Consider the following 25,134-nt stretch of genomic DNA (forward strand, 5'->3'; position numbering starts at 1 on the left):
GCTCCAGAAAGTCTAGATACAGTATTCACAAAATCTGGAAAAGATGCACGAGGACACCTGTTAAGTTTCAAATCCAATTTACAGCTTTGAGAACACTGACATCCAGTGGTGGAAATGTGTATTACAACGGTGATCTGGTACAGTATAGCAAACCCACTAAAGCAGGAGTGGGCAAAGTCTGCTCTTCCAGTCCTGGTCTTTGTTCCAACCCTGTTCTAAATTGTTGACTGACTGAACACCCCTGCACTAAAGAGAAAGCAGCTTCAAAATTCAATACCTTTTAATGAGGTGTGCAGTCCTTCTGAGAGGTTCCTTGAAGACTTTGGTTATAGTTGCCCGTCGTACTGTATACACAGGCATAGTGACATAAGAATTAGTACCCTCTTTTGAACACCGCCCACACTAAGGATCACGTTTGTTTTTTGCACTGCTGATAGTACACAGCTGTCTCCTACTTCTATAAAGAAGCTTTGGTTGCTGTTTAAAAAAAAACAAAACACAAAACAATAGGTAATATAATTACACTTGGGGTATAAATTCATCTGGATTTTTAAACATTATTTAGACAGTGATTTAAATATTCTCTATTTGAAAGCGCGCCCTCTGGTATGCACTTACATTCTAAATAATCCGGTAATAAACTCTTCACAGTAAACCGCGATTACCAAAAAATACTGCTGCAAATGTAACACACATTACACCGGGAAGAACAGGCGAGAGCCGTGTACTGACTACTTATTTAGGCACTAGGGCCTAGGCGCCTATGGCGTCAGTTGTCTAGTGTTTCTGCCCGGACAAGAATGTTTGTTTGTTTCCCTTTCCCGATTGCCCATGCGTCAATGCGTGACTCTTTTCACTTCCTGCTGGTCCTGTGTCTTTTCTGTCTGTTTCTGCCCAACCCTGCTCCCTACCGCCTGTTGGACACTGCAGCCGGCAGCACGGTGCTGTCCTGCTGGGCAAGCTTTCCTACTCCAGCCCCGGGATTAGAAGAACAAGCCGTCTAGGCGCATTTCCCAAACCTCTCCGGTGAGTCTCCGGTGGCCGACTACACCGGCACAACACAATGGTACGCGTCGTGTAAATAATTCCGCCCGTGCATAATGGTTCCCCCCTCCCCATTTTTTTTGTCTTTTCTTTACAGGTCTCCGGCCCGGTTTCGTTTTATTTAGTTAGCGTTTCTTGTTGTTGTTACTGCTTCTGGGAGCCGTCATGGCAATGAGACAGACCCCGCTGACTTGCTCTGGGCACACTAGGCCAGTGGTTGACTTGGCTTTCAGCAGAATTACTCCTTACGGGTATTTCTTAATCAGTGCTTGTAAAGGTAGGTCTGTTCTGTTAGATAAGGGGTTATGTGATAGCAGTGTCGTCGTTTGGTGTGCCATTGCATTGAATGACGCATACAGAACACCCGCAGTCTCTCTTGGTACTCACGCCAGCCAAGATTTTAAAACGCAGTCAGTTTTGATAGCCAGCGTGGACCAGTATTGCAGCACGTTTAGCATCGCTGCTATATCCTAGGCGTACGTTCTAACCAGTCACCTCCCCTTAACTGCAGTAAAATTCATACGGTAAATGAAACGTTTACATGCACAGTACACATCTTCGTGTTGTATTAAAGAGTTTCATTTGGCTGCCATTTTTATAACGGTGAAAAAACTTATTATTTAATATTGACTTCTTATTTTATATATTACATAGCAGTTTCACCCTTTCCAGGTTTTAATACGAGCTTGATTAGCCACAGTTTCTAGGTAACAAGCTCAGGTGTGTCATAGTAAACCACTATGCTTTTTTTTGGGGGGGGGGGGGGGGGGTCTTATTTCCGACCCTGTGTTGTATTTGTTCACGCAAGATACGTCCCGCATACTACTTCATTAGGAATATTATTTTCCGTTTTGGATAACCCTTTTGCATTTTCTATTTTTTCCCCCATCTTTCCACTCTAAGATGGCAAACCTATGCTGCGCCAGGGAGACACAGGGGACTGGATTGGAACGTTTCTGGGTCACAAGGGTGCTGTCTGGGGAGCCACCTTAAACAATGAGGCCACCAAGGCTGCCACTGCTGCTGCAGACTTTACTGCGTGAGTACTGACCACCATGCATAATAACGTCAAATGTTATTAAAAGACAAAAGCTGAATAGGTGAACGTTTAAACCATATCCACACACACACACACACTTTGTTACATTTATAGTGACAGCCCTGGTTAGTAACATCCAAGCAAAAAAAACCCTAAATAAGCAAATAACGTTTTAACATCGCAAAGACTGAACTACAAAGTAACAAAAAAAACATGTACACGCCAAAGTATATATTGAAATTAGGGCTGTCACTCGATTCAAATGTGATTGGTTAATTTATGGGCATTAGTTGATTAATGGGTAGATTCATCCGTGCACATTTTTAATAAAGGTATCGATCTTATAGCGGCTGTCCTGCATGTAATACTAAATAATCAATAGAATCTAAAATAATAACATTAATAATCCCAATGAAAATGGTCTTTTTAAAAGCATTTGTATTATTATTTTTGTCTTAGTAAATGCCTCTCTTTGTATTAGTGCTGCACTATAAAGATGTACCTGTGAAGAAAATAAACTAAACCATTTTTTACGTTATATTCAAAGAACAAAACAAAACCAATAATTTAAAAAAAAAAAAAAACAGCTTACATGTGTTACAGAATCTATCAAATGCACAGATTCCAATACATTGTTATATTAACTCTACTGTTCAGGGATCGTGCCACAAACAGGAAATCAATGTGTATTTTTTAAATATCTCCTTTTCTGTTGACAAATTGCATAGCTATCAAGTTGCAGGTACAGGATTGGTTACTTTCATCGATGCAAAATATTGATTGGCTGGTTTTGGTGGATAATAAAATTAATTCGGACCAATTGTGTCTTTTGGTATTTACTGTCCAATAGTTGTGAACTACGCTTAAAGAAAATACAGCAATTCAAAAAGAAAACGCCAGCTCTTGTAAGGATTGATTTTAAATTTCATTCACAGTTGGTGCTGAGATGTTCCGACGGGCATCTACCGTCTATTAGTGCCCGCTAGAACTGGAAGCTGATTGGCTGATGATACTGAATCGTTTTCTAATATTACAAATATATCAAATTTAATTGTGCTATACTTATTCATAGGGACGTAAGGGCTAAATAAATGTCTGTCGCCATCTGCAGTGTTTATTGTGGAGGTTTGCTTTTTTACTGCCGTCAGTAATGCCATCCACAGTAATTTCTGAATGTTTTCATTTCAAATGGTGAAGCATTGAACGTGTTTCTGTGGTACGTCAATTTAGTTTGGCATAATTATTTACATACTATGGCTTTCTCGTCCGGCTCCTCAAAATACTTCCAAACGTGGCTTCACTTCGTTCCTGTGAAAGAACAATTGCCGTTAACTTTATTGCACTGTGGAGTTCATACCACGCCACGCCCACTACAGCATGAACAACATGTCACGTGACCATTTATACGTCTAGCTTATTATTAAACTTTTAACCACTTTCTTAGAAGGTATATGTGTGTTGTTAGCCATGGCCTGTGGCGGGGTGTATGTGTGTTACTAACACAGATGTGTGGTGGTTTGTTTTTTGCAGCAAAGTGTGGGATGCTGTGACCGGGGATGAAATCCTCTCTCTAGCCCACAAGCACATCGTCAAATCTGTAAACTTCACTCAGGTACTTGGATCATTGTGCTGGATCAAAGACTCCCATTGCAGTGCAGTTGGAGCCATTCCAGGTTTTACTATGACTTTGAATAGCCATTTTGTTTACATTTGTTTACATTTGTGTGCCTAATTAAAGGACAATTGTAACCAAGGCTTTTCAAACACATTCCCATTACAATCATTGTAGAACATTTTCATTGATCTTGTAGTCCTAATGTTTTTCAGGCTTGCTTTTGAGTGAAGCTGGTTTATTCTGTCAGCAGATTATAACTACGCTGCTGCAGAAACCCACTGTTAGTGTCTAACCCAGTCAAATATGTAGTACCACTCTTGAGATGGCTTGCTCGTTAATACATTGTGCATATCGATTATCTGTTTTGGGATACCAAGACATTAGCTAATGCTCCAACCTTAGTCATTCTGCATTTATCCTAGGGATGGTAATAAGACCCATTGCATTGCAGTTTGATCCATTCCTGGTTTTACTATGAGTTTAATAAAACATGGACTTGCCACCCCTGCAGTTTTAATTCTGATTTCGCCCTCGCAACAGACTGATCTAAATCCATGAAGATCATTGATTACTTGAAACAAAAAATGTGCCGGTTTGACTTCTTTTTGTTGTTTAAATCTGCAGTAATTACTGATGTTTTGCAGCTACCGTCGAGTAACCCAGATCTTTCTATTTGTAGGACAGCAATTACCTTCTAACTGGTGGACATGATAAAGTGTTGCGCATTTATGACTTGAGCAAGCCGGAAGCAGGTGAGCCCTTTTACACATGCACAGTAATGCAAGGAAGGGGAGGCTGTGATTTGTGTTCAGGTTTACATTCTGTCCTTGTACTGTACTGTACAATACAATATAATTAGCTTTTATATAGCACTCTTCATGCGGAGCATCCCAGGGTGCTTTGCAATCATCCTGCTCAAGAATACGCAGACACAAACAAAGCTGTTTTAAAATGTGATTTCAAGGACTCGACTGTGCCAGCGTTCCTGATGGGACTCGGGACGGAGTTCCAAAGGCAGGGAGCAGAGCAACTAAAGGCCAATTGGCTACAAAACTAAAGTATAGTTCATAGGATATTACAGTAAAAAAAAAAAAAAAAAAAAAAAAAAAATCTCTTGGGACTAAAACCTAGTACCGCATCAAACTATCTATTAAAGAGAGGAGACTAACAGTTCTGTAGAGTAGCATGTGTGTTACTTCATACCTTATTTACGCATTGTTTTCTTTGCATGATCTCTTTCTGATAGTCGTTTATATTTTGTTATATGAACATGGTCATGCTTGTCTCCGAATACATTTAAAGCCGTGTTTGTTAGAAGATTTGTCCCAGCGCTAATTGCCAGGTGTAAAAAAAAGAAAAGAAAAAAAAACTGGTAAAGACACTGGCAGTGCTTCCCTGTGGACACAAGGGGGCGCTTAGGTGCTGCTGATGCATCTGAGGCAGCTAATAGTATGCGTTTGTGTGCATCTCATTGTGGGTTGTACAGTCAGTTAGGTCATCGTTAAGCTTCGGTTTGAAATCCATATTGTATCTTATGATTTCGGAAATAGATTTAAAGTATTTTTTTGAATATAAGGTTTGTTGTATTCTGTGTGCACTGTATGTGTAACCCCTTGCTTGCTTGCTTGCTAAGTATCTTGGTATCCCTGAATAGTTAACATCTCCAGAATGCTAATTGAGGTACCAGGCTTGGCAGTCATCAGAGTCATGGATAACATTTGGGGTTCCTCTGCCTTTGCAGGCCCATTCAAATACATTTCATTCAGTGTTTATTTTATATTAGAAAATTGAAAATGTTATCGGTTCATGGGTGCTGGTGTGTGGGGCAAAACAGGCAACCCAATCCCCCATCTGCTTGTCGTTCTGCATCTACTACTCTGTGCCAGTGCTTGTCCTGCAGTCTTAACTGAATGTGTCTCCCCTCAGAACCTCAGGAGATCAGCGGACATACCTCGGCCATTAAGAAAGCACTGTGGTGCAACAATGACAAGCAGATCCTCACGGCTGCTGATGATAAAACAGTGCGGTAAGCAAAGATCCTGCCAGCTAATCGTCTCCAGCCCCAGAGCTTGTGGGTGTATCCAGGACAGGCATTATTAAAGTCCCTGCTGTTCTTCATGCGCTTCAGGTTTACAGGCTTACATCACGCCCTGCACTTTCTCAGAGACAAGAAATATTTACAAGAGCTGCACAAAGCGATTATTCAGATCCACTCTCCACAGATTGAGGGTCATTGGTGTTGATCCCATTCAGAGTGAAGAAACAGCTGCTTGGATCGCTGTTCTCTAGTCTAAGAAAAGCAGCTGTCATCACAAACCCAAGCAGCTGGAATGGTAAATTAGCCTGAGCAACACCAGTGACCCTCCCCTGATTTCTGTAGAGAGATCAATCTCAATAATCTGTTCATACAGTACCAATATTTACACATCATTGTACTTTCAGCTTTTGCTTGGGAGTGTAAGCCGGGAGCCAGAATTTCTGTTGGAGGCATCGTGGTGTTTCCGGATCTTGCTCCCTCCTGCAACACTGCTACTGTTGTTTTTTTTATTTATTTTTTCCCCACATGCCTCTCATTGTTGCAGGACAGAGCATGAAGTGGATGCAGCACTTATAACAGAAACGACCGTTCTCCAGGTGAACTGTCCCTTTTGAGGGATGTATTACCAGCTGATATGTGAATAAAAATACCAAAACAACCAGTATTACGTTTCAAAATATATTCTTGCAGGATGGACACAGTGAATGTAAAGTAAGATGTGTCTTGTGAACGCTGCAGGCTTGTTCTTAAATTCTTTTTCTGTTTGGGTGTTAGTAGTTTAGCGTTTTAAATGTTAGCCTTCAAGTATTAAAGATTTACTGTCTTGTTAAACTGTTGCTGAAAATATGCAGGCCAAATACACAGTGTGTTGGACTTGGTGTGCACTGTAGACCAATATTCTAAACTGATCAGGATCTTTCAGCCAATCGGAGCACACGTTTCACCTTCTGTATTCCACGACGGAGAAACCCTATTGATGACGTCAGCTGTTTTGACCATGCTGTATTCCCCATGTCAGCACGGCTGACCAGGTCACCTGCTTGATAAAATCATACCTGAGGCACCTCTCGGAATCCCATTCATCTGCAGTCCGTTCAAAACGTTGACATCACAATGGGCCGCATACCTTTGCCACCTTTTCCCTCTATTCGATGAAATTGACAATGGACTAAATAAAGGCTTGCAATGATTAGAAAACAAATCTAGCAGTATGTAATAGTTACAGGACTGGGAGTGACTGTGTGGTTATATCAGCACTCCAGGTGCTTGAACTTTGTTCCCTTATGTTGCCCAAGTACACAGCTGTGTGCCGTCCTATACCCCTAGAATAAACGCTGCACATGTTGTGTCAGTGATTCCTGGTGGCTGTCCTGATTGGTTACACAGTCCTGGTCTGGTAATATTACTGAAGTGTAAATGGAAACTGGTTGTAATTGTTGGGGGGCTCCCTGTTTGCTCTGCAGCCTGTGGGACCGGAGCAGCATGGAGGTAGTGAAGACTCTGCCTTTCGACACCTCAGTCAGCAGCATGGAGTACATTCCAGATGGGGAGGTGCTCGTCATCTCCTATGGGAAAACGGTGGCATTTTACAACGCGCTCAGGTACGATGAACACGCTTTACCAAACTGGGATGTGTCGGTTAACATGTTTGTTTGTTTGTTCAGGTAAAGTTGCATGTATTGCTGATCAAAGGTGCTGGCAACCTGTGTATCCCAGTCTCCGCTTTTGTAAATCTTTACTTCCATCCCTTAGTCTTTGGGTTCACAGAATATCACTAAGATATCCTCGTTATTAAAGTAAGTCCTGTCATGCTGATCCATTCACTATACAGACATCAATTAGCAGTTTCCAAAGAAACACATTTTCCTGAAATGTCTCTTCATTGTAAAACATGATATCTAGTACTATTGTAGGTGAAAGTACTGTCTGTCACCGGCTGGTGAAATTGTTCCCACCCCTTCACTGGCTTCTTTCTTGTCGATAACCAATCAGCTGCTTCAACTATTGACTGACATGCTTTTAGCCAGTAACGTTCTTTGACCCAGAAGACACTGCTGAGGTGACATAACCCAGGAAGTGCAAGTGCAAACAGATAACCCGAGAACAAGGCATAGAAACTGCAAGCTTCCTTTAACCTCAGGTAGTAGCAGAGATCATTCTTCAAATTAAAAGCATCTGTGCTGTACCACATGCTTATTTTAAAAAGGCACATTTGAGACCTTTGTAGCGAATGAAAGTGTAAAATGGGTAAGATTTATGAAATGAATTCATTGGCTTCGATTCCTTTAAGACCTTTCGAGGAGCGGTGTTTTGTAACAGTGTTTTGTTTTTTGAAATCTCTTGCAGTCTGGAGTTGATCAAGATGGTTGACGTCCCGGCTTCAGTGCACTCCGCTTCCCTTCACCCCGAGAAGGATTTCTTTGTTGTTGGAGGAGACGATTTCAAGCTCTACAAATATGACTACAACACTAAAGAGGAACTCGGTGAGCCGGGGGGTCCGTTCGCTTGACGTTGAAGCTGGTAGATCCAAATCGGAGATGGAAATAAGACTAGCATTCTGGCCTTTGCAGGCTTTTAAATGCAAAGTAACCCAGTTGTTGTTTGCTGATACTTCTACTCGTAATTGCCTTTGACAATGGATTTATTTAATACCTGCTGGTAAATACTTCAAGACAGTGATGAGTCCAGCTAATCCTTACTTACTAACACCGTTGTTCTGCACAATTTATTGAGCCGATGTATGAAAACGCCTGTCTCTTTGGAAGCAAGTCCTGGTGGTGAAGCTGTTTCATATTGCAGCTCTACAGCATTGGCGGGAGACACATGTTCTACATGCTTCCTTCGATTTTGGGTACCTTTTTGAATTAATGTTTTTTGGTAACTCTGTGTTTTTCTTGTGTTCTTGAAGAATCCTACAAGGGGCACTTCGGCCCAGTTCACTGTGTGCGGTTCAGCCCGGATGGAGAATTGTACGCCAGCGGTTCTGAGGATGGAACACTGAGACTCTGGCAAACTGCAGTTGGCAAAACCTACGGCTTGTGGAAATGTGTACTTCCCGGTGAGTCCCTGCCTCTCCCTTCCTGCTTGTAGAATTGCATTACAGAACCGCTTCAGAGCATGTCACAATCTGAAAAGAACAGATTTGGTAAAGGTTACACAGTGTCTGCTCATCTTGTCTGTAGCCAATGCAATACCTGCAGAAAAGGGTATCTGATTTATCAGTACTAGTTTTGAGTGTATTTTTTTTTGTCTGGCTGTTAGTAAATGCTTCATAGTTGGCTCCTCTTGTCACCGTTTTTGCTCAGTCCCTTTTTGAAGTGATGTTAAAAAGGATTTAACTGGTAACTACTTCCCCTTTTGATTTGTCTTGCAGAGGAGCTGGTTTCTGAGAACTCGGACGCACTCTACAGCACTGCTCCTGAAATCAAGGCATGAGCACCACCGCGCCACGCGCACGAGAGCGAACTGCCCTCGTTCCTTTGGATACGGAGACCAAAACTCGGATTACATGGTTACGAAACCATGGCGTGGTGGAGTGGAAACTCCTCCTCCTCCTCACCTCCTCGTCTTCAGGCACTTGTGGGAACTGTACTGGCTAGCTAACTAACGAACTGGCACACTGAGAGTGTTTGTCTGGAACGATATAAGAAAGAGTAAGGCAAGTAGTAGACCTGTGTTCATCTGCACAGCTGCCTGCTGCCTTCTCTGTTGGCAATACTGCACCTGTGGGATGTGCCAGTATTTCCAATGCTGTAGCCATGTTTACTGTTTTTGTTTTTTTTCTTTCAAAATCTAGAAAGCGGAATATTTTTGCTGGTGCTTGCAAGTTTCTTCGAGGCAGGAGGATTTTGTTTTATTGATGTACTGGAAAAGAGTGGAACGAGAGGAGGCAGGTTTTTTGGTTGGTTTTTTTTGGTTCTTCGCTTTTGTTTTACAAAGACTTCTGTTTAATGTCGGCGGTGATTTCTGTTGTCAAATAGAGACAAAAATACTAATAAATGTTTAAATGTTGTACTTTCTTATATTTTTCTGGTCTGTTGTGAAATGTGTTTTTTTGTTTTGTTTTTTTTCTTAAACGCAAAAATAAAAAAAGGATGTGCACAACATCTGCCTGTTTGGGTGGTTTTGTAACTGATACAAATAACCTTGAAGCATTGCTCAGAATTATTTCAATATATAGTAAATCGATCTATCAAATACAGGGATGGAAATAAGACTCCTGTTGCATAGCGGTTGGATCCATTCCTGGTTTCACTATGAGTTTAATAATAAGACACACCTGAGCTTGTTACCTGTACACTAGCTAATCAAGCTCATGGTACAACCTGGAATGGGAGAGATTGCGATGCAGTCTTATTTCCACCTTGGATTATCATGATGTGTAAGAGCTAGCTGTCTGGCTGGGATGCGTGTCTTGTTGCGTGTCTTTGCACAGGGCAGGGTGGAGGCTGGGTGTGAACCAGAGACACTGCAAGCAATCGTCTCTACATTCAGGTTTTAGAGCTTTGAACCTCATCTCACCTCACTGACTGGGGACAGAATCCGGAAATAAGGGGTTGCTGTGTATTGATTCATAACATGACACATCCGTATCATATTAGAGCTGTGTATCGTTTGTATTGTGATAAAAGACCAAAAACATAACAGCTCATTGTAGTTCACCGGGTTCTTGAATAAATAGATATGAATTGCAGCTATTGTGATAAGCTCTGCAGTCTGTAAGCTGTGCTGTCGTGATACTGTTGGCCTATGACAGGAATGCCCACTGTTTTTCATAAAAGAAGATGCATGCAGTTCCCCGTAGCGTCCACAGCATAGCACTGTTGCCTCAGTCTTCCCGTCTGCCCTCTCCTCCCCATCCTCCTCATCGTTGATGAGAAAACCGAACCGCGACTGTGTGCATAACTAATAATCACGTCTCAAAGCGATTACAATGCCAGATTGTCCCAGGGTCTGATTAAGATCATTATTAAAATGCTTCGCTTTTGTCATGCCGCTCCTTTCTTAATCGCCTCTTGTTTCTATGAATTCCGGATGAGATTTCTGAAATTGAATAATAATTTGATCCATTAATCTCCTGAAGCTGGCGGTCTCCCCGGCTGGCAGAATGAACAGGGCAGGTTTAATAACCATTGTCCATTATCCTGTAATTAAGACGGCCCGTAACGAATCAGCAGGACAATGGAAGTAAAAGAAATAGAACATTGCTATAATGAACTGGAAATGGTTCATCTTGTTCTGTTCAGTAATGAGGTGCTGAGCAGCTGTTAAACTTGCTGCTTGAACAGAGGGAGACTGATTTTAATGCGTCTCCAGTTTGTGGGTAATCTATTTTTTATCGGAGAAATGATTAACCTTCATTTCATTTGACGACGACTTCTTCTGAAATAAACTACATTGGTGATTAACAGTAATGTGTCTGCTGTTAACTAATTGACCCGCAAATGCTTCTCTTGTGAATACAGCTGATTACCGGTGTAAACTAATATTCGGTTCCTCCGAATATTTGTTCCCCCAGGGGAATGAATATTTGCATGTAAAATGCTGTTAAATAAGAGTGATGTTATCATGTGTTGTAGGTGAGACTGGACCTGTTAGGGAGACTTGGTGGGTTAGGGTTAGGGTTAGGGAAAGTGGTCTTAACATGAAGGTTTAGTTGAAAATGCTTGGATATAGATTCCTATTCAAGATTGTTACAAAATAAGGGGGTACAAATATTTGAATGGGGGAATGAATATTCCTGAATATTGGTTCCTAGGAGGAACAAATTCTCTGACACTGGCACACTGTGTGTTCACTAGTTTATCTGCTCTTATAGAGAATGGCTGTCCTGTATCTGAAATACATGCGAGAAATAGCAACAAACAAATATCAATATGGGCAGCTGATGTATGTGGTGCTCATGCTTTGTGTCTTGTTTTGATCATCCAGGTTCAGACTTTAATAAGACGTCGACTGGGAAGGAAGGGGTTAATGCTACGTTCCCGGTTGCCATAGTGATGGTCCGAGCCATTCGAGAGTACTTCTGGAATACCAACGTCAAGGTAGGACAGCAAGTCTTTCTCTGTTTCTCTTTCACACCCTCTCTCTACCCCCTCTCTTTCTCCCTTTCCCTCTCTCTCCCACTCTTTCAGATGGGATTCAAGTCTCCCTCCCTCTCTCATCCCCTCCCTCCCTCTCTCACCCCCCCTCTCTCTCTCTCTCACCCCTCTCACCCTCTCTCCTTCTCTCTCATTGGGGTTCAAGCCTCCCTCCCTCTCTCACCCCCTCCCTCTCTCTTACGCCTTCTCTCCCTCTCTCTCACCCCCTCCCTCTCTCTCTCTCACCCTCTCTCCCTCTCTCTCAGGTGGGTTCAAGCCTCCCTCCCTCTCTCACCCCCTCTCTCCCTCTCTTTCACCCCCTCTCTCTCTCACCCCCTCTCTCCCTCTCTCTCACCCTCTCTCCCTCTCTCTCACCCCCTCTCTCCCTCTCTCTCATCCCCTCTCTCCCTCTCTCTCTCTCCCTCTCTCTCAGGTGGGGTTCAAGCCGATGGGCGGTATCCGCAGTGCGAAGGACTCTCTGCTCTGGCTGTCCCTGATGAAGGAGGAGCTGGGGGAGGAGTGGCTGAGCCCTGCGCTGTTCTGCCTGGGAGCCAGCAGCCTGCTGAGTGACATTGAGAGACAGGTCCATCACAATGGAGACTGAAGCCAGCCCTGACACACACTCACATTGAGAGACAGGTCCGTCACCATGGAGACTGGAGCCAGCCCTGACACACACTCACATTGAGAGACAGGTCCGTCACCATGGAGACTGGAGCCAGCCCTGACACACACTCACATTGAGAGACAGGTCCGTCACCATGGAGACTGGAGCCAGCCCTGACACGCACTCACATTGAGAGACAGGTCCGTCACCATGGAGACTGGAGCCAGCCCTTACACACACTCACATTGAGAGACAGGTCCGTCACCATGGAGACTGGAGCCAGCCCTGACACGCACTCACATTGAGAGACAGGTCCGTCACCATGGAGACTCGAGCCAGCCCTGACACGCACTCACATTGAGAGACAGGTCCGTCACCATGGAGACTGGAGCCAGCCCTGACACGCACTCACATTGAGAGACAGGTCCGTCACCATGGAGACTGGAGCCAGCCCTGACACACACTCACATTGAGAGACAGGTCCGTCACCATGGAGACTGGAGCCAGCCCTGACACACACTCACATTGAGAGACAGGTCCGTCACCATGGAGACTGGAGCCAGCCCTGACACACACTCACACTCACTCAACTCTTTCTTTTCCTGCCAGCTTGGTAGAATATTTGTCTCTAATTTAATTGACACTGGAAACCAAGCAGAGCAGCGGCCAGGGGTGTCTGTTTCTGTTTTATCCTCTAAACTTTTAAACTTTAATAGTGAACACATTTTAAAACTTAAAACTTGTGACTTCAAGTATTAGAACAGACGTAGCTCCCTCAAGGAAGTAGAGGCTGATGAGCATTGAGGACTGGACTCCAAATCAGATAAACAGACTGAGGAAGTGAACTGAAATATAGAACTTGTTCGGTTTTAGTTTAAATTGGCAGTAGGAGTTAATTAAAGACTGGAAAGGCTTTCAAAATGCGGCCCTGACAATACTTTCAACTGTTTTATTCACTAGTTTTGCAGCATGTAAAGCAGTGAAACATCTCGATAAACGAAATGCATCTTTTCTCTGGATACATTGACCGCACTGCCTTCGCTAGAGAATCATGTCTTTGTGTTGTAAGAGCAGACACTTTAGTCCCTTAAGAAGTCTTAAATATTAACCGCTGGCTGTTAATTACTGAACCTCACTCCAGTTTATAAAGGTCTGGATTATCTGTCTGCTGTGTTATTAATTACACTCCTGCAGTCTTAGATTAGACCACAAAAAAAGAGCTGTGGTAAATTCTATAGCGCAGGCTTGATCTTCATATCTAAATTACTGCTACTCCAATTGGTTAGTTTACAAAAAAAAAAAGAAAGAAAGGTTTTTGAACTCGCTGGTCATTATTAATGGAGATTCCCTGCTGTTAAAAAGCTGAAATACTTTAAGAGTGTTTCTGTGGGGAAAACTTGGAGTTAACTTACTGACCAATTGGAGGACAAAGGCCAGCCCTGCGGGTGTCCGCCCGATCTCACTGAGCGCCTGGCTGGTAGGGTCCACTGTAGAGCAATGAGGAGAAACAGTCCCTGACAGTTTTGCATCCCTGACACACCAAAGCCAATGCGATACTCCCTCCAGAATCCCCAATGAAGACCGACGACTTCACAGCCAGGACGCAAACCTACACTCCCCTGACTGTATGACTCGCCCTGCACACCACACGGTCAGGCCTTTACCAGGGGAGACTCTCAGGGACCCCTGCGCTCCCCTGGCTGTGTGACTCGCCCTGCTTACCACGCGGTCAGGCCATTACCAGGGGAGACTCTCAGGGACCCCTGCGCTCCCCTGACTGTGTGACTCGCCCTGCACACCACGCGGTCAGGCCTTTACCAGGGGAGACTCTCAGGGACCCCAAGCTTCACATGGTACTGTTCTGTGAAGGGCTGAGAGTAAAGCTGTGTGTTTTTCAAACCCTAAGACTCACCAGCCTTGAATTCTTGTGTTGACAGATAAATATGTTGACAGAAAGTCCAATAGAGGGACTTTATGTCTTTCTCGTGGGGCGTCTTTAATAGAAAAGCCACCAGGAAAGGAAAGGATTTAGGATTCAGTGGGGGTTAAGTGAGTTTAAATGATTCAATGGCTCAAAAATGTAGCCTTCATTTAGCTACTCTGTTTAACTTTTTGATTAAATGTCAGATGCACTGCCCTTGACACTTAGGGTTATTGAAAAACGGAATGGATTTGTTAGAAGCTTGTACTGTCGGTATACTGACAAGGAAGCAAACGGCTGGGTTGTTTATGTACATTTCAAATAGGGTTTATGTCCCTTATAAAAGTTTCCCACAGTAGATAGGAAAGTGTAATAAAGCACAGTGAAAGCACAGTAAAGCACAGGGAAGCGTTGTAAAGCAATGGTCTGGTACAGCATAAGGATAAGTGTCTGCTAAGAAATAAATAATAATAATAATTGTACCTCCGCATATCACAGCCCTGCTCAGCCCCTGTGTAACACTCTGATGTTGTGCTGGTAATTACTCTGGCAATGAGAACGATCATGTGTTCTGCCATAAGATAATTGCCAATTACATCAGCATTAGGAAGGCTTTAGTGAACAGGAACAAACAACACTGCTCTCAAAGCAGTCCCGGGAGAAGACAGGCAGGTTTTTGTTTGGCATTAAAGACAGAAAGCTTAAAGCCTTAACACACGTGTGTCTCAGAGCACAAGCTGTATGTAATCTGATACATTAGATTTAGACTTAACTTTTGCAGGTTAATCATTTTAAAAATGATATCTGGTACGTATGCGAGGTTAGAGACATTTCTCAGTTACTGTTCAGGTCGTTTCACTTTGGCAAGGCATTCTTGGTGAAATGAACTAAGAGACATCAATGGCTTTCTAAAGCAAGGCTAGCAAACAGACAGTGTAATAGCAGATCATTTATAAAGAAAGGACTTGTTTGGTATTGCATGTGTTTCTTTTCAAACTGCACATCTGAGCTCATTATAGCAAATTGAAGTGCATGATGGGTAAGATTTGGGGCATTATTTTGTCAGATGCTACAAATTTGAACTGTCCAAATTACAGTCTCAGAAATCATCAACAAGGGGCAGTGCTGTAGCAACTCGATTACAGGAGCATCCCAGACATCAGAGTGAACACCTGGTTCTAACAGCGATGTCAGCGGCTTGTATAACTCAAGCACAACACTAACACCACTCGGGCAGCTGAGTCTAAAAGAGCGACAAGCTTTGTCTTCAGTCTGGGTTCATGATCCTGATTGACGTCACTAGAGCAATCGTCCGCCCTTAAAGAATATGGTGTTTCTGTCAGGGCTATGGCAATCTGCTGCTGTATAACCAGTACCTGAAACGCAGCTTTCCTGCCCCGGGGTTTCGCACAACAAACCTTGCATCAGTCCCAGAGCATCGAGAACATGCTGCTCTCTCCTGCCTTGCAGTCTGTGTGTCTGTCAGTGTGTGTGTCTCAGTGTGTGTGTGTGTGGTGCAGTGTGTGTGAGTGTGTGTGTCTCTGTGTGTGTGTGTGAGTGTGTGTGTGTGTGTCTCAGTGTGTGAGTGTGGTGCAGTATTCCTCCCCATGCTGCTTGTTTGTTTGTTGTTTGCATCCTGGTTGGTAGGTAACTGTCTCACTGGCCCCTAACCCTATGCGCTGGGGATCAGCCTGTTCCTAGCCTGGGCAACACCAGAAACAATACGATGTTCCAATCTGCTGAGTCCAAACACTGTGCAAGATGTGCCTCCTGCCTACAAGGGGAAATCTCAGAATCGCTTATTCAGGTATGTTTCTTATCTTTAATATTTACAGTGCAGGGCACGTGTTACAGAACGTAGCAATTACTAAGCAATATTTGGAAAATGCTGTCCAATTAATGTTTATTCACAAGTCTTAACAATTCACAAAAATGTAAGGATTTTTCAAGGAATATTTTCTAAGAAGAGTGCTTATAAACCTTATCTCAGGTTTGAACATGGAGAATAAACTCCTAAACTAAAAAAAAAGGGAGTTTCATGAACTGCAATCTCCATCACATTCATCAAAACAGGCTTTAAATCGCTCCTTAGAGGTTTGTGACTCGAGCCCAATATCAGGTCGTTATTTTAGTGCCACAGTCATTACCAAATAAGTATGAATCTCCCGTGATTACAGGGCAGTGTTTACTCAATCCAGTGTTCTCAGAACTGGAACTGTTTTGCATGTTCTCAATATTTGAATTTTTTTTTACACACCTCCATGCATCAGTATCAGTGTTAACTGTAATATAATCCTGATGCGAGTCACAGCATTGCACGCCACACCCGCAGACCCAAATAATCACAGGCAGACAGGCGGCTCATAGATATATGGAAACATGTACTCGTAAGATCGACCGACTGACAGACAAATCGAAAAGCTGATAAACACAGGTCCTCTATATCTCCCAGTTTCTAACCGCATCGTTCTAGAGAGTACCCTTAGCAAGCGCTGATACGACAGAGGTATCAACCTGATTACTTAAGCGTGTCTGCAGTGAAAACCAACTCCAGGGATGGCAATAAGACTCCCATTGCAGAGCAGTTTAATCCATTCCTGGTTTCACTAGGAGTTTAATAAGACACACCTGAGCTTGTTACCTATACACTGGGGCTAATCAAGACTGTAGTAAAACCTGGACTGAGTGAAACTGCTTTGCAATAGGAGTCTTATTTCCATCCCTGGACTCTCTCTTTAAAGCTCTAATTAGAGATATTAACATCAAGCTGGTAAGGTATCAAAGAGTCCACGTTCCCAGTGCTGTGAGGAATGATGTCTCCCGGAGCTGAGCCTCAGTTCTAACTGCGACATGTATAACACAGGCTAGATAAGTCAAAGTGTCATTATATAGCGAGTGTCACAGCCATCTGGAGCACTGCCATCTATTGCCAGCAAAGCAAAAGGAAACTGGAGCCAATGTAGCAGGTCAGTAGATGGCGCTAGCACATAAACAAAAATACCTAGCCTAAGTTATCTATCTAAGGCTTGTTTTCAGCTGATTCTGCTTCCTAATTAAATTTGCTCTTTAAAAATAGCATTTCCAAAAAGGAACTTAGCAGGTGGCAGTCAGTTGTGCGTTTCCTTTTTGAACAATTATTAAATAGGCTTAAAGAGTAAGTAGCGAGGTACTGAAAAATATGGCGTGACCCGTCCCCACGCATTGCTACAACTGTTTAAATAACGTACCTGTCATTTTTCTTTTTATTGTTAACATCCTGACAACTTTTTACACTTAGAACTTCTGTTTCAAAGCTCTTTTCAAAATGGCTGCTCTACTGCAATGTTAGGGTCAGGATTATTACCCACATTATCTATCACTAGAGCGGCCATAACAACAGACATGGTGAAGCAAAGGGAAGCATTGTAAATCAGAGAGGCATGGTGAAGCATAGGGAAGCATTGTAAAGCACAGAGAGGTCTGGTAAAGCATAGGGAAACATTGTAAAGCACAGAGAGGTCTGGTAAAGCATAGGGAAGCATTGTAAAGCACAGAGCGGTATGGTAAAGCATAGGGAAGCATTGTAAAGCACAGAGAAGTATGGTAAAGCATAGGGAAGCATTGTAAAGCACAGAGAGGTCTGGTAAAGCATAGGGAAGCATTGTAAAGCACAGAGAGGTCTGGTAAAGCATAGATAAGCTTTGAAAAGCTCAGAGAGGTATGGTAAAGCATAGGGAAGCATTGTAAAGCACAGAGAGGTATGGTAAAGTATAGGGAAGCATTGTAAAGCACAGAGAGGTATGGTAAAGCACAGGGAAGCATTGTAAAGCACAAAGAGGTATGGTAAAGCATAGGGAAGCATTGTAAAGCATAGATAAGCTTTGTAAAGCTCAGAGAGGTATAGTAAAGCATAGGGAAGCATTGTAAAGCACAGATAGGTATAGTAAAGCACAGGGAAGCATTGTAAAGCACAGAGAGGTATGGTAAAGCACAGGGAAGCATTGTAAAGCACAGAGAGGTATGGTAAAGCATAGGGAAGCATTGTAAAGCACAGATAGGTCTGGTAAAGCATAAGGAAGCATTGTAAAGCACAGAGAGGTATGGTAAAGCATAAGGAAGCATTGTAAAGCACAGAGAGGTATGGTAAAGCATAGGGAAGCATTGTAAAGCACACAGAAGTATGGTAAGGCATTTTTTAAAAACATGGCAAAGCAGGGTAAACTATGGTAAATGCATAGTATTATAATGGGAAAGCTGTAAAAATATCATGCAAATTTACTGTGCTAAACTTTTTTAAGAGGTTTGTGTTATCAGTGTATTTGATCAGTGTCTGGGATTTGGAATCGCAATGCAGCTCAATGGAGCTGAGGGTTACGTCTCTAATCGTATTATGAGGATGAATATACTGTATTGTTTTCTGTTTTTTAGATGCCAGTTGCAAACAGAAATGCTAGTTATGAAAAAACAGGCACTGCATGAGAAGAGGCTGGACAGTCCTAGGAGAAAGGTGGGGATTTTCAGGGTTTTTTATTTTGTTTGTTTGTTTTTTTGTACAGTTTTCGGTGTAAAAAAACAGGTGACATTTTGAATTTTAAAAAAGATGTTTAAACAGGCTTAAATTGCACAGACAGACAGACAGACAGACAGACAGACAGACAGACACATACACACACACATACACACACACACACAGGCACATACATACTATATTTCCATTGTTTAAGAAAATATTCTTCCTGTATAATTGTTACATGAGATTAACGTCAGTTGGCACTTGGGTTTCAGATTTAAAAATTACATTTTGGGGTAGAAATCTGCCTGTTTATCACTAAAATCAGAACACCCAACACTAACCCTAACCCTAACCCAACACCCAGTCAATCCTTGAACACAAACACACACTCTTTTTGAGTCCTCTCAATCCACGACCACCATCAAACAGTCATCGGGCTTTAGGTAAAACAACATTTTAAAAAAATCAAGGACATGATATTATCACTATGTATTGCTTGTTTTTCCCCTGCAGGATGGCAGCAGTTACAATGTGCGCCCACAGAATGACAGAGCTTGCACAAAAAGTAATGCTACTGACTGGCGAACGGAAGGGGTCAGCTTCAAGAGCACAGCGTCCAGAAGCAATGCCACAGTGACAGTGCCGGCTCTGGCCACTGGGACTCTCAGACTCCCCTCTGTGTCGTTCCCCGGACGCAGGAAGCTGAGGGGGCTCTCCTTTGTTCAGCAGCACGCCCTTGAAGACGCTGACTCTCTCAAGCAGAGCTGCCCGCAATCAGATGAACCGAAGAAAGTCTTGCTCCACTACGGAACCGGCTCTCTAAAGACAGAAGCGCAAAGAAACCTGTTGGCCATCTCCAGCAGACGGGTAGAAAAACTGAGTGGGGCTTTGGGCAGGCCCCTGCCGCCCATCGGAGTCTACCCCCAGAACTCGGAAGCTGCCGGGGGTCCCAGAACTTCAGACAGCCTGGGATCCCAGCCAGGCCGGGCTTCTAAGAAGAGGCTGCACGGATCTAGACATGCATACCCAGTCTCCTTCCCTGCAAACCGCTCCAGGGAGCTCCAGAGGCTCTGGGCAGAGCACTGCAAGGGGCTGCCTGCCTTCAACGTTGCCCTCCTGAAGAGTGTCTCCACCCAGACTAGGCGGTCTCCCAAGGCGAGGTGCCTGGATAAGAGCACCACCACCTCTTCCTGGTCCAAGGCAAGTCAAGATGCACTGGGGACCAAGAGGGAGGAAGCAGAGAGAGTCGGTGTGTCTGCCCTTGTGCTCCGGGATCATCTGCTGAGGGAACACCACGTCAGGAAAGAAGGCTCAAAACTATCAGGGGGGTCACTGAGCCAACCAGGGATCCCTTCTCCTGGGAGAGCAGGAGAACCCCAGCCTTCCTCAGATCCCTCCTGGAAGAGCCCCTTCCTGTCTGTGAGTGGCTATGTTTGTGCCTCGACTCCACCCCACTCCCTTCACAGTGACAGTGGGGAGGAGGAGGAGGAGGGCTTTGTGCTGAGTCTACCAGTCCCTGTGCTCAATCTTCCAATGCCTGGCCATCATCCCTAATCTTCTGTGAAATGAAGGAGACACATTGAGTCCTGCACTGCAAGTTGAGCTAATGGCATTACAGTGACAACACAATCAACAAGACTGGCTCTAACCATTTCTAAAGCTGCAACAGATTCGTTAACAAGCTAGTTAACACTTCAGCTAGTTGCCATACGTTAATAAAAACCTTTCCTGAAAGTAAAGCTCGACAGACTTTTCACGTAGACCGCAGCTGAATATTTAAAACAAGAAAGAGGACAGGCCAATAATCCACAGCTTGTTTGAAGTATTTATTTATTTATTTATTTATTTATTTATTTATTTATTGCAGTTGAACATACGTAATATTATTCACTTTGGATGCATTTACTATACAGACAATACAATATATATTTATAATGCCTCTGATTCAATGGAGGTACCTCTAGGCTTTTGATGCCACAGTAACCACACTCACTTCTGTCTATTTAAATCTATGAATGTGTTTGTGATGTCATTTACTACATAGTTAATGATGTAATGATCTACTATTCCTTTCTATTTAAACCTTCAGGCATCGTGGTATTAAGTCTATGTATCCATTTATTTTTCTTTATCATTCTATATTATTATTAGTGGGGCTTGCGAAGCAAGAGTCCCCACTTTAAATCTTCGACATACTTCTTCTTCTTCTTCTTCTTCTTCTTCTTCTTCTTTTTCTTCTTCTTCTTCTTTGGCACGCTGCTCCTCTTACACCGTTTAAGCCAGAAACGCCGTTCAAACTTTAAAACGTGTAGACCGGTCTGGAGTAGTGTGCTTGTATACAACTTTTTTTGTCCATCTTCCTTCACTTTAATGGGACTTTTTTCAACATTCTAAAGCTCCTCATTGTTTAAAAACTCCCAGACTTCCAACATTCTGTTTACTGTAAATGATGTAACTTTTGACACAAATCAGCTACTTTGACCACTTTCCCAACAAGAAAGACAAAAAGTTAGAGCATATGGAATCTTCATCTACTTCTCTGCTATTCAAATCTGAAATCAAAACAGAAATAACTTTTACCAATCAAGAGGTACAGCTGTTTTAGTAACCGCATCAACTCAATTTTCTCAACTTTTTATAAACAACTGCCATTTTGACCACTTTCCCAACAAATTAGACAACTACTTAGAGCAAATGAAATCTTCCTCTACTTCTCAGCTATTCAAATATGCAATCAAAACAGGAATGGCGTCTACCAATCAAGAGGTACAGCTGTTTTAGTAACCGCATCAACTTCTTTCAGTAGGCTACTTCCCACTGTTGAATTAACTGTCATAGAACTTTGAGAAATTTCAAATTCTAGCACATTCTAAGCATGGGACAATTAGTAAACAATGTGACTTTTGACACAAATCAGCATCTTTGACCACTTTCCCAACAAAGCAAGCCCCACAACTTTACTTGTAAAGTTACCATCTAGTTATTATTTATTTCTTAGCAGACACCCTTATCCAGGGCAACTTACAATTGTTACAAGATATCACATTATTTTTACATACAATTGCATTATATTTTTACACATTATTTTTACATACAATTACCCATTTATACAGTTGGGTTTTTACTGGAGCAATCTAGGTAAAGTACCTGGCTCAAGGGTACAGCAGCAGTGTCCCCACCTGGGATTGAACCCACAACCCTCCGGTCAAGAGACCAAAGCCCTGACCACTACTCTACACTGCTGCCATATAGTGCACATTATCTAAATGTATTTCTTCTAAAACTACAACATTGTAATAAATATTTCTTAAAAATAAATATGCAACGGCAGCATTACTGGTCTATAAGGTTACAAAGCAGTCTCCATAGAAGAGAATGTGTCATAGAACAGACTTTGTCGTGTTGTAGAAGCTTCTCGCGGAGAACACTGCTCTCCCATCTCAATCCAGTTCTAGGCTCAAATTACTGTATCTGCCAATGAAATCAACAGGAAAATAAACAGGCTGACACAAGCAAGACTTTTTTAAACGTGTACCTAAATGAAGGTTTGGGAACTATATGACGATTTATTGAATTTTTTGGTGCGTAGGCATTTTGTAACATTTAAATAAACAAAAATCATTTTACTTGAATTTTATTTTGGGATATTAATTTAAGCACTGGTAAGATGTGAAGTTAAAGGGGAATATTGTTTAAAATACGAAATTAGCTATATACAATGAACAGAAAAATGGATAATTTGAAGATATATATAGAATTGATTTACACTGATTGATAAAAGTTAATTTTTTTAAATTTATTTTGAGATACTGTAATTAATGTATATACTAATCCTATGTAGTTTACTTAATTACCCCTAGAAAGTCAATATTAAAATATCCGCTACATAGAGATACCCGCAGATAGATATTTGAATCCCTGTTGAAATTTTACAAAGATTTTATTTAAAGTTTTTTACCCCCCCTTCCCCCAGTTCACCGAGGCATTATCATGTGGTTAATTGTAGTAGTGATAATTGTTAATTGTCTGCTAGCTGGGAATAATTGTAAATTTAAACCAGCTGTAATGTGTAAAAGGACAGCAGCCAGTCTGCTCTGGGCTGCTGTTTGTGTGAAGAGCTTGACGGTGCGTTTGTAAAGTAAAGTAAAGTAAAGTAAAGTAAGGTAAAGTAAGGTAAAGTAAAGTAAGGTAAAGTAAAGTAAAGTAAAGCAAGGCAAGGCAAGGCAAGGCAAGGCAAGGCAAGGCAAGGCAAGGCAAGGCAAGGTAAGGTACTGTGCAAATCCTTTTTCTGCAAAGTGTGTTTTGTTTTAAATCGGTAAGCAGAGTAGCTGCCTGATTTGTTAATGTAAGGTTCCTGTGGAAGAGTTTAGTTTAGTACTCTGAACGGAGTTCATATATAATGTAGCGGGTGCTACTGATTTTATTATATTCAGTGAACGTTAGGGCTTGATTTGCTAAAATACCCTGATTTTAGATGTTTAATTAACGTAGCTGATCAACACCATCAACAGGTGTTGTGGATTGGGAGATTGCGAAATGATTAGTTTACCTTTTAAAAGTGCCATAGCTCCCCACTGTTTTTCTTAGTGTTAATACGGGTTATTTTTGTTATATAATTTTAGCAACGCTTGCAAATCAAGCGATAGTTATTTGAGAAACTGTTGCACACAGCTGATTCACCATTTGCCTATAGCATACTTTATATCCAAACTAAGTCTTCTGTGGAGGCGGTGCGCGTCCTGTTGCTGGGATAGCGATAGTCGCTGCAGGGTGTTTTATTTTGGATTTTGGGGTATTTGGTTGAGCACTGTGTCTGTTTGTGTTTATTTCTGATTCAGTTAATCTACTTTTGATGATTTTGTAGTCTAAGTTTATTTGTTTCGTTCTCATTTGCGTTGGTTATTTTGTTTCACTGATTTGGTTCTGTCTGTTGTGATTGGTCACTAGGTGGCTCTATCGCCCTCCTGTCTTTTGGTATCTGCCAATGAAGGAAAATAAACAGGCTGACACAAGCAAGACTTTTTTAAACGTGTACCTCAGGGGTGCACAATTCCGGTCCTGGAGGGCCGGTGTCCCTCCTGGCTTTTGTTCCAACCTTGCCCTAAATTACTTAATTGGACCAATTATTACCAATTATTGGTCTAATTAAGTAAATTAGAACACAGTTGGAACAAAAGCCAGGAGGGATCCGGCCCTCCAGGACCGGAATTGTGCACCCCTGGTGTACCTAAATGAAGGTTTGGGAACTATATGACGATTTATTGAATTTCTTGGTGCGTAGGCATTTTGTAACATTTAAATAAACAAAAATCATTTTACTTGCACAATTACATCCTACTTGCTGCAACCTTTACAATTGCATATTTGTTTGTATTTTTATGACTATCATTGATTTGTTGATTTATTACCTAATATAATTGTTTTGTTTTTATCTGTGCTCTATGAAATTTGGTGCTTTTCTCATTTTATAATAAATCTTGGTTTTAAACTGTACGACCTCTGTACTTTCATTTATTTGAAGAGTTCTTGTGTGTGGATTATTCATATTTAACTGTACTTTTGGGAGTCCCCCTCTCCTATATATTAAAAGGGGGTGGCGTGGTCGGGTATATCCACAGGTGGCGCTATATATATATATATATATATATATATATATATATATATATATATATATATATATATATATATATATATATATAATGTAAAATTTACTGCAAGATTTGCTTGTATTGTACAGCACCCTATACACTATTCCATTTATATTAACACCATTTATCCATTTATAATATTGGCACATATTTCCACTTCCTGGTCAACCTCACAATGGCACAAGGCTGATTAAAGTAACACGGGAGAGCATGTTATTGAGATGAGTATCTCCGTTCTAATGAAAATGTGGGTTATCATTATTGTAGTAACGTTATCTATTTAATGTAGAAGCGGGCCACAGCGGCCCCGAGTAAAGGTCCTTAGATAGATAGATACTGTTACATACAGTGAGTCAAGAAAGCTGCAGGGACAATAAAGACATCTGTTAACCATGGGGTGGGGCATCCATGTGTATCCTATTAAAATACAGATGACAACACTCTGACACTCTCTGCGGTCTGACACACAACACTGGATAAAGGCGTTTGCTAAGAAATAAATAATAAAAAATAAACAATAACAAATTATCATGATCTGTGAGAAAGATTGTGAAAGCACCACACGAGAGTATACAGGAGAGAGTTTGCCTGCTTCTTTCATGACAGCTGGTGCTATCTGTGTGGAGATATTTGTGCTGGTTCTATACACT

At 42.0% G+C, this 25,134-nt stretch overlaps 2 protein-coding genes across 2 annotated transcripts; both read left to right on the plus strand.

Moving 5' to 3' along the window:
- The first annotated feature begins 781 nt into the window (after nt 1–781).
- Nucleotides 782–9,842, plus strand: LOC117415330 (serine-threonine kinase receptor-associated protein-like). Its single transcript, XM_034025538.3, has 10 exons — nt 782–1,026; nt 1,142–1,321; nt 1,948–2,083; nt 3,614–3,695; nt 4,378–4,450; nt 5,625–5,724; nt 7,200–7,337; nt 8,083–8,219; nt 8,645–8,794; nt 9,110–9,842. Exons 2-10 carry the CDS (start codon nt 1,210–1,212, stop codon nt 9,169–9,171), a joined length of 990 nt encoding a protein of 329 aa, XP_033881429.1. The 5' UTR covers nt 782–1,026; nt 1,142–1,209; the 3' UTR covers nt 9,172–9,842.
- A 1,850-nt stretch (nt 9,843–11,692) lies between these two features.
- LOC117415329 (uncharacterized) lies at nt 11,693–23,922 on the plus strand. The gene is made up of 4 exons (XM_034025537.3): nt 11,693–11,780; nt 12,250–16,151; nt 18,752–18,830; nt 19,350–23,922. Exons 3-4 carry the CDS (start codon nt 18,771–18,773, stop codon nt 20,388–20,390), a joined length of 1,101 nt encoding a protein of 366 aa, XP_033881428.3. The 5' UTR covers nt 11,693–11,780; nt 12,250–16,151; nt 18,752–18,770; the 3' UTR covers nt 20,391–23,922.
- The last annotated feature ends 1,212 nt before the right edge of the window (nt 23,923–25,134 follow it).

This window comes from Acipenser ruthenus, chromosome 7, assembly GCF_902713425.1.
Source record: "Acipenser ruthenus chromosome 7, fAciRut3.2 maternal haplotype, whole genome shotgun sequence".
NCBI lineage: Eukaryota > Metazoa > Chordata > Actinopteri > Acipenseriformes > Acipenseridae > Acipenser > Acipenser ruthenus.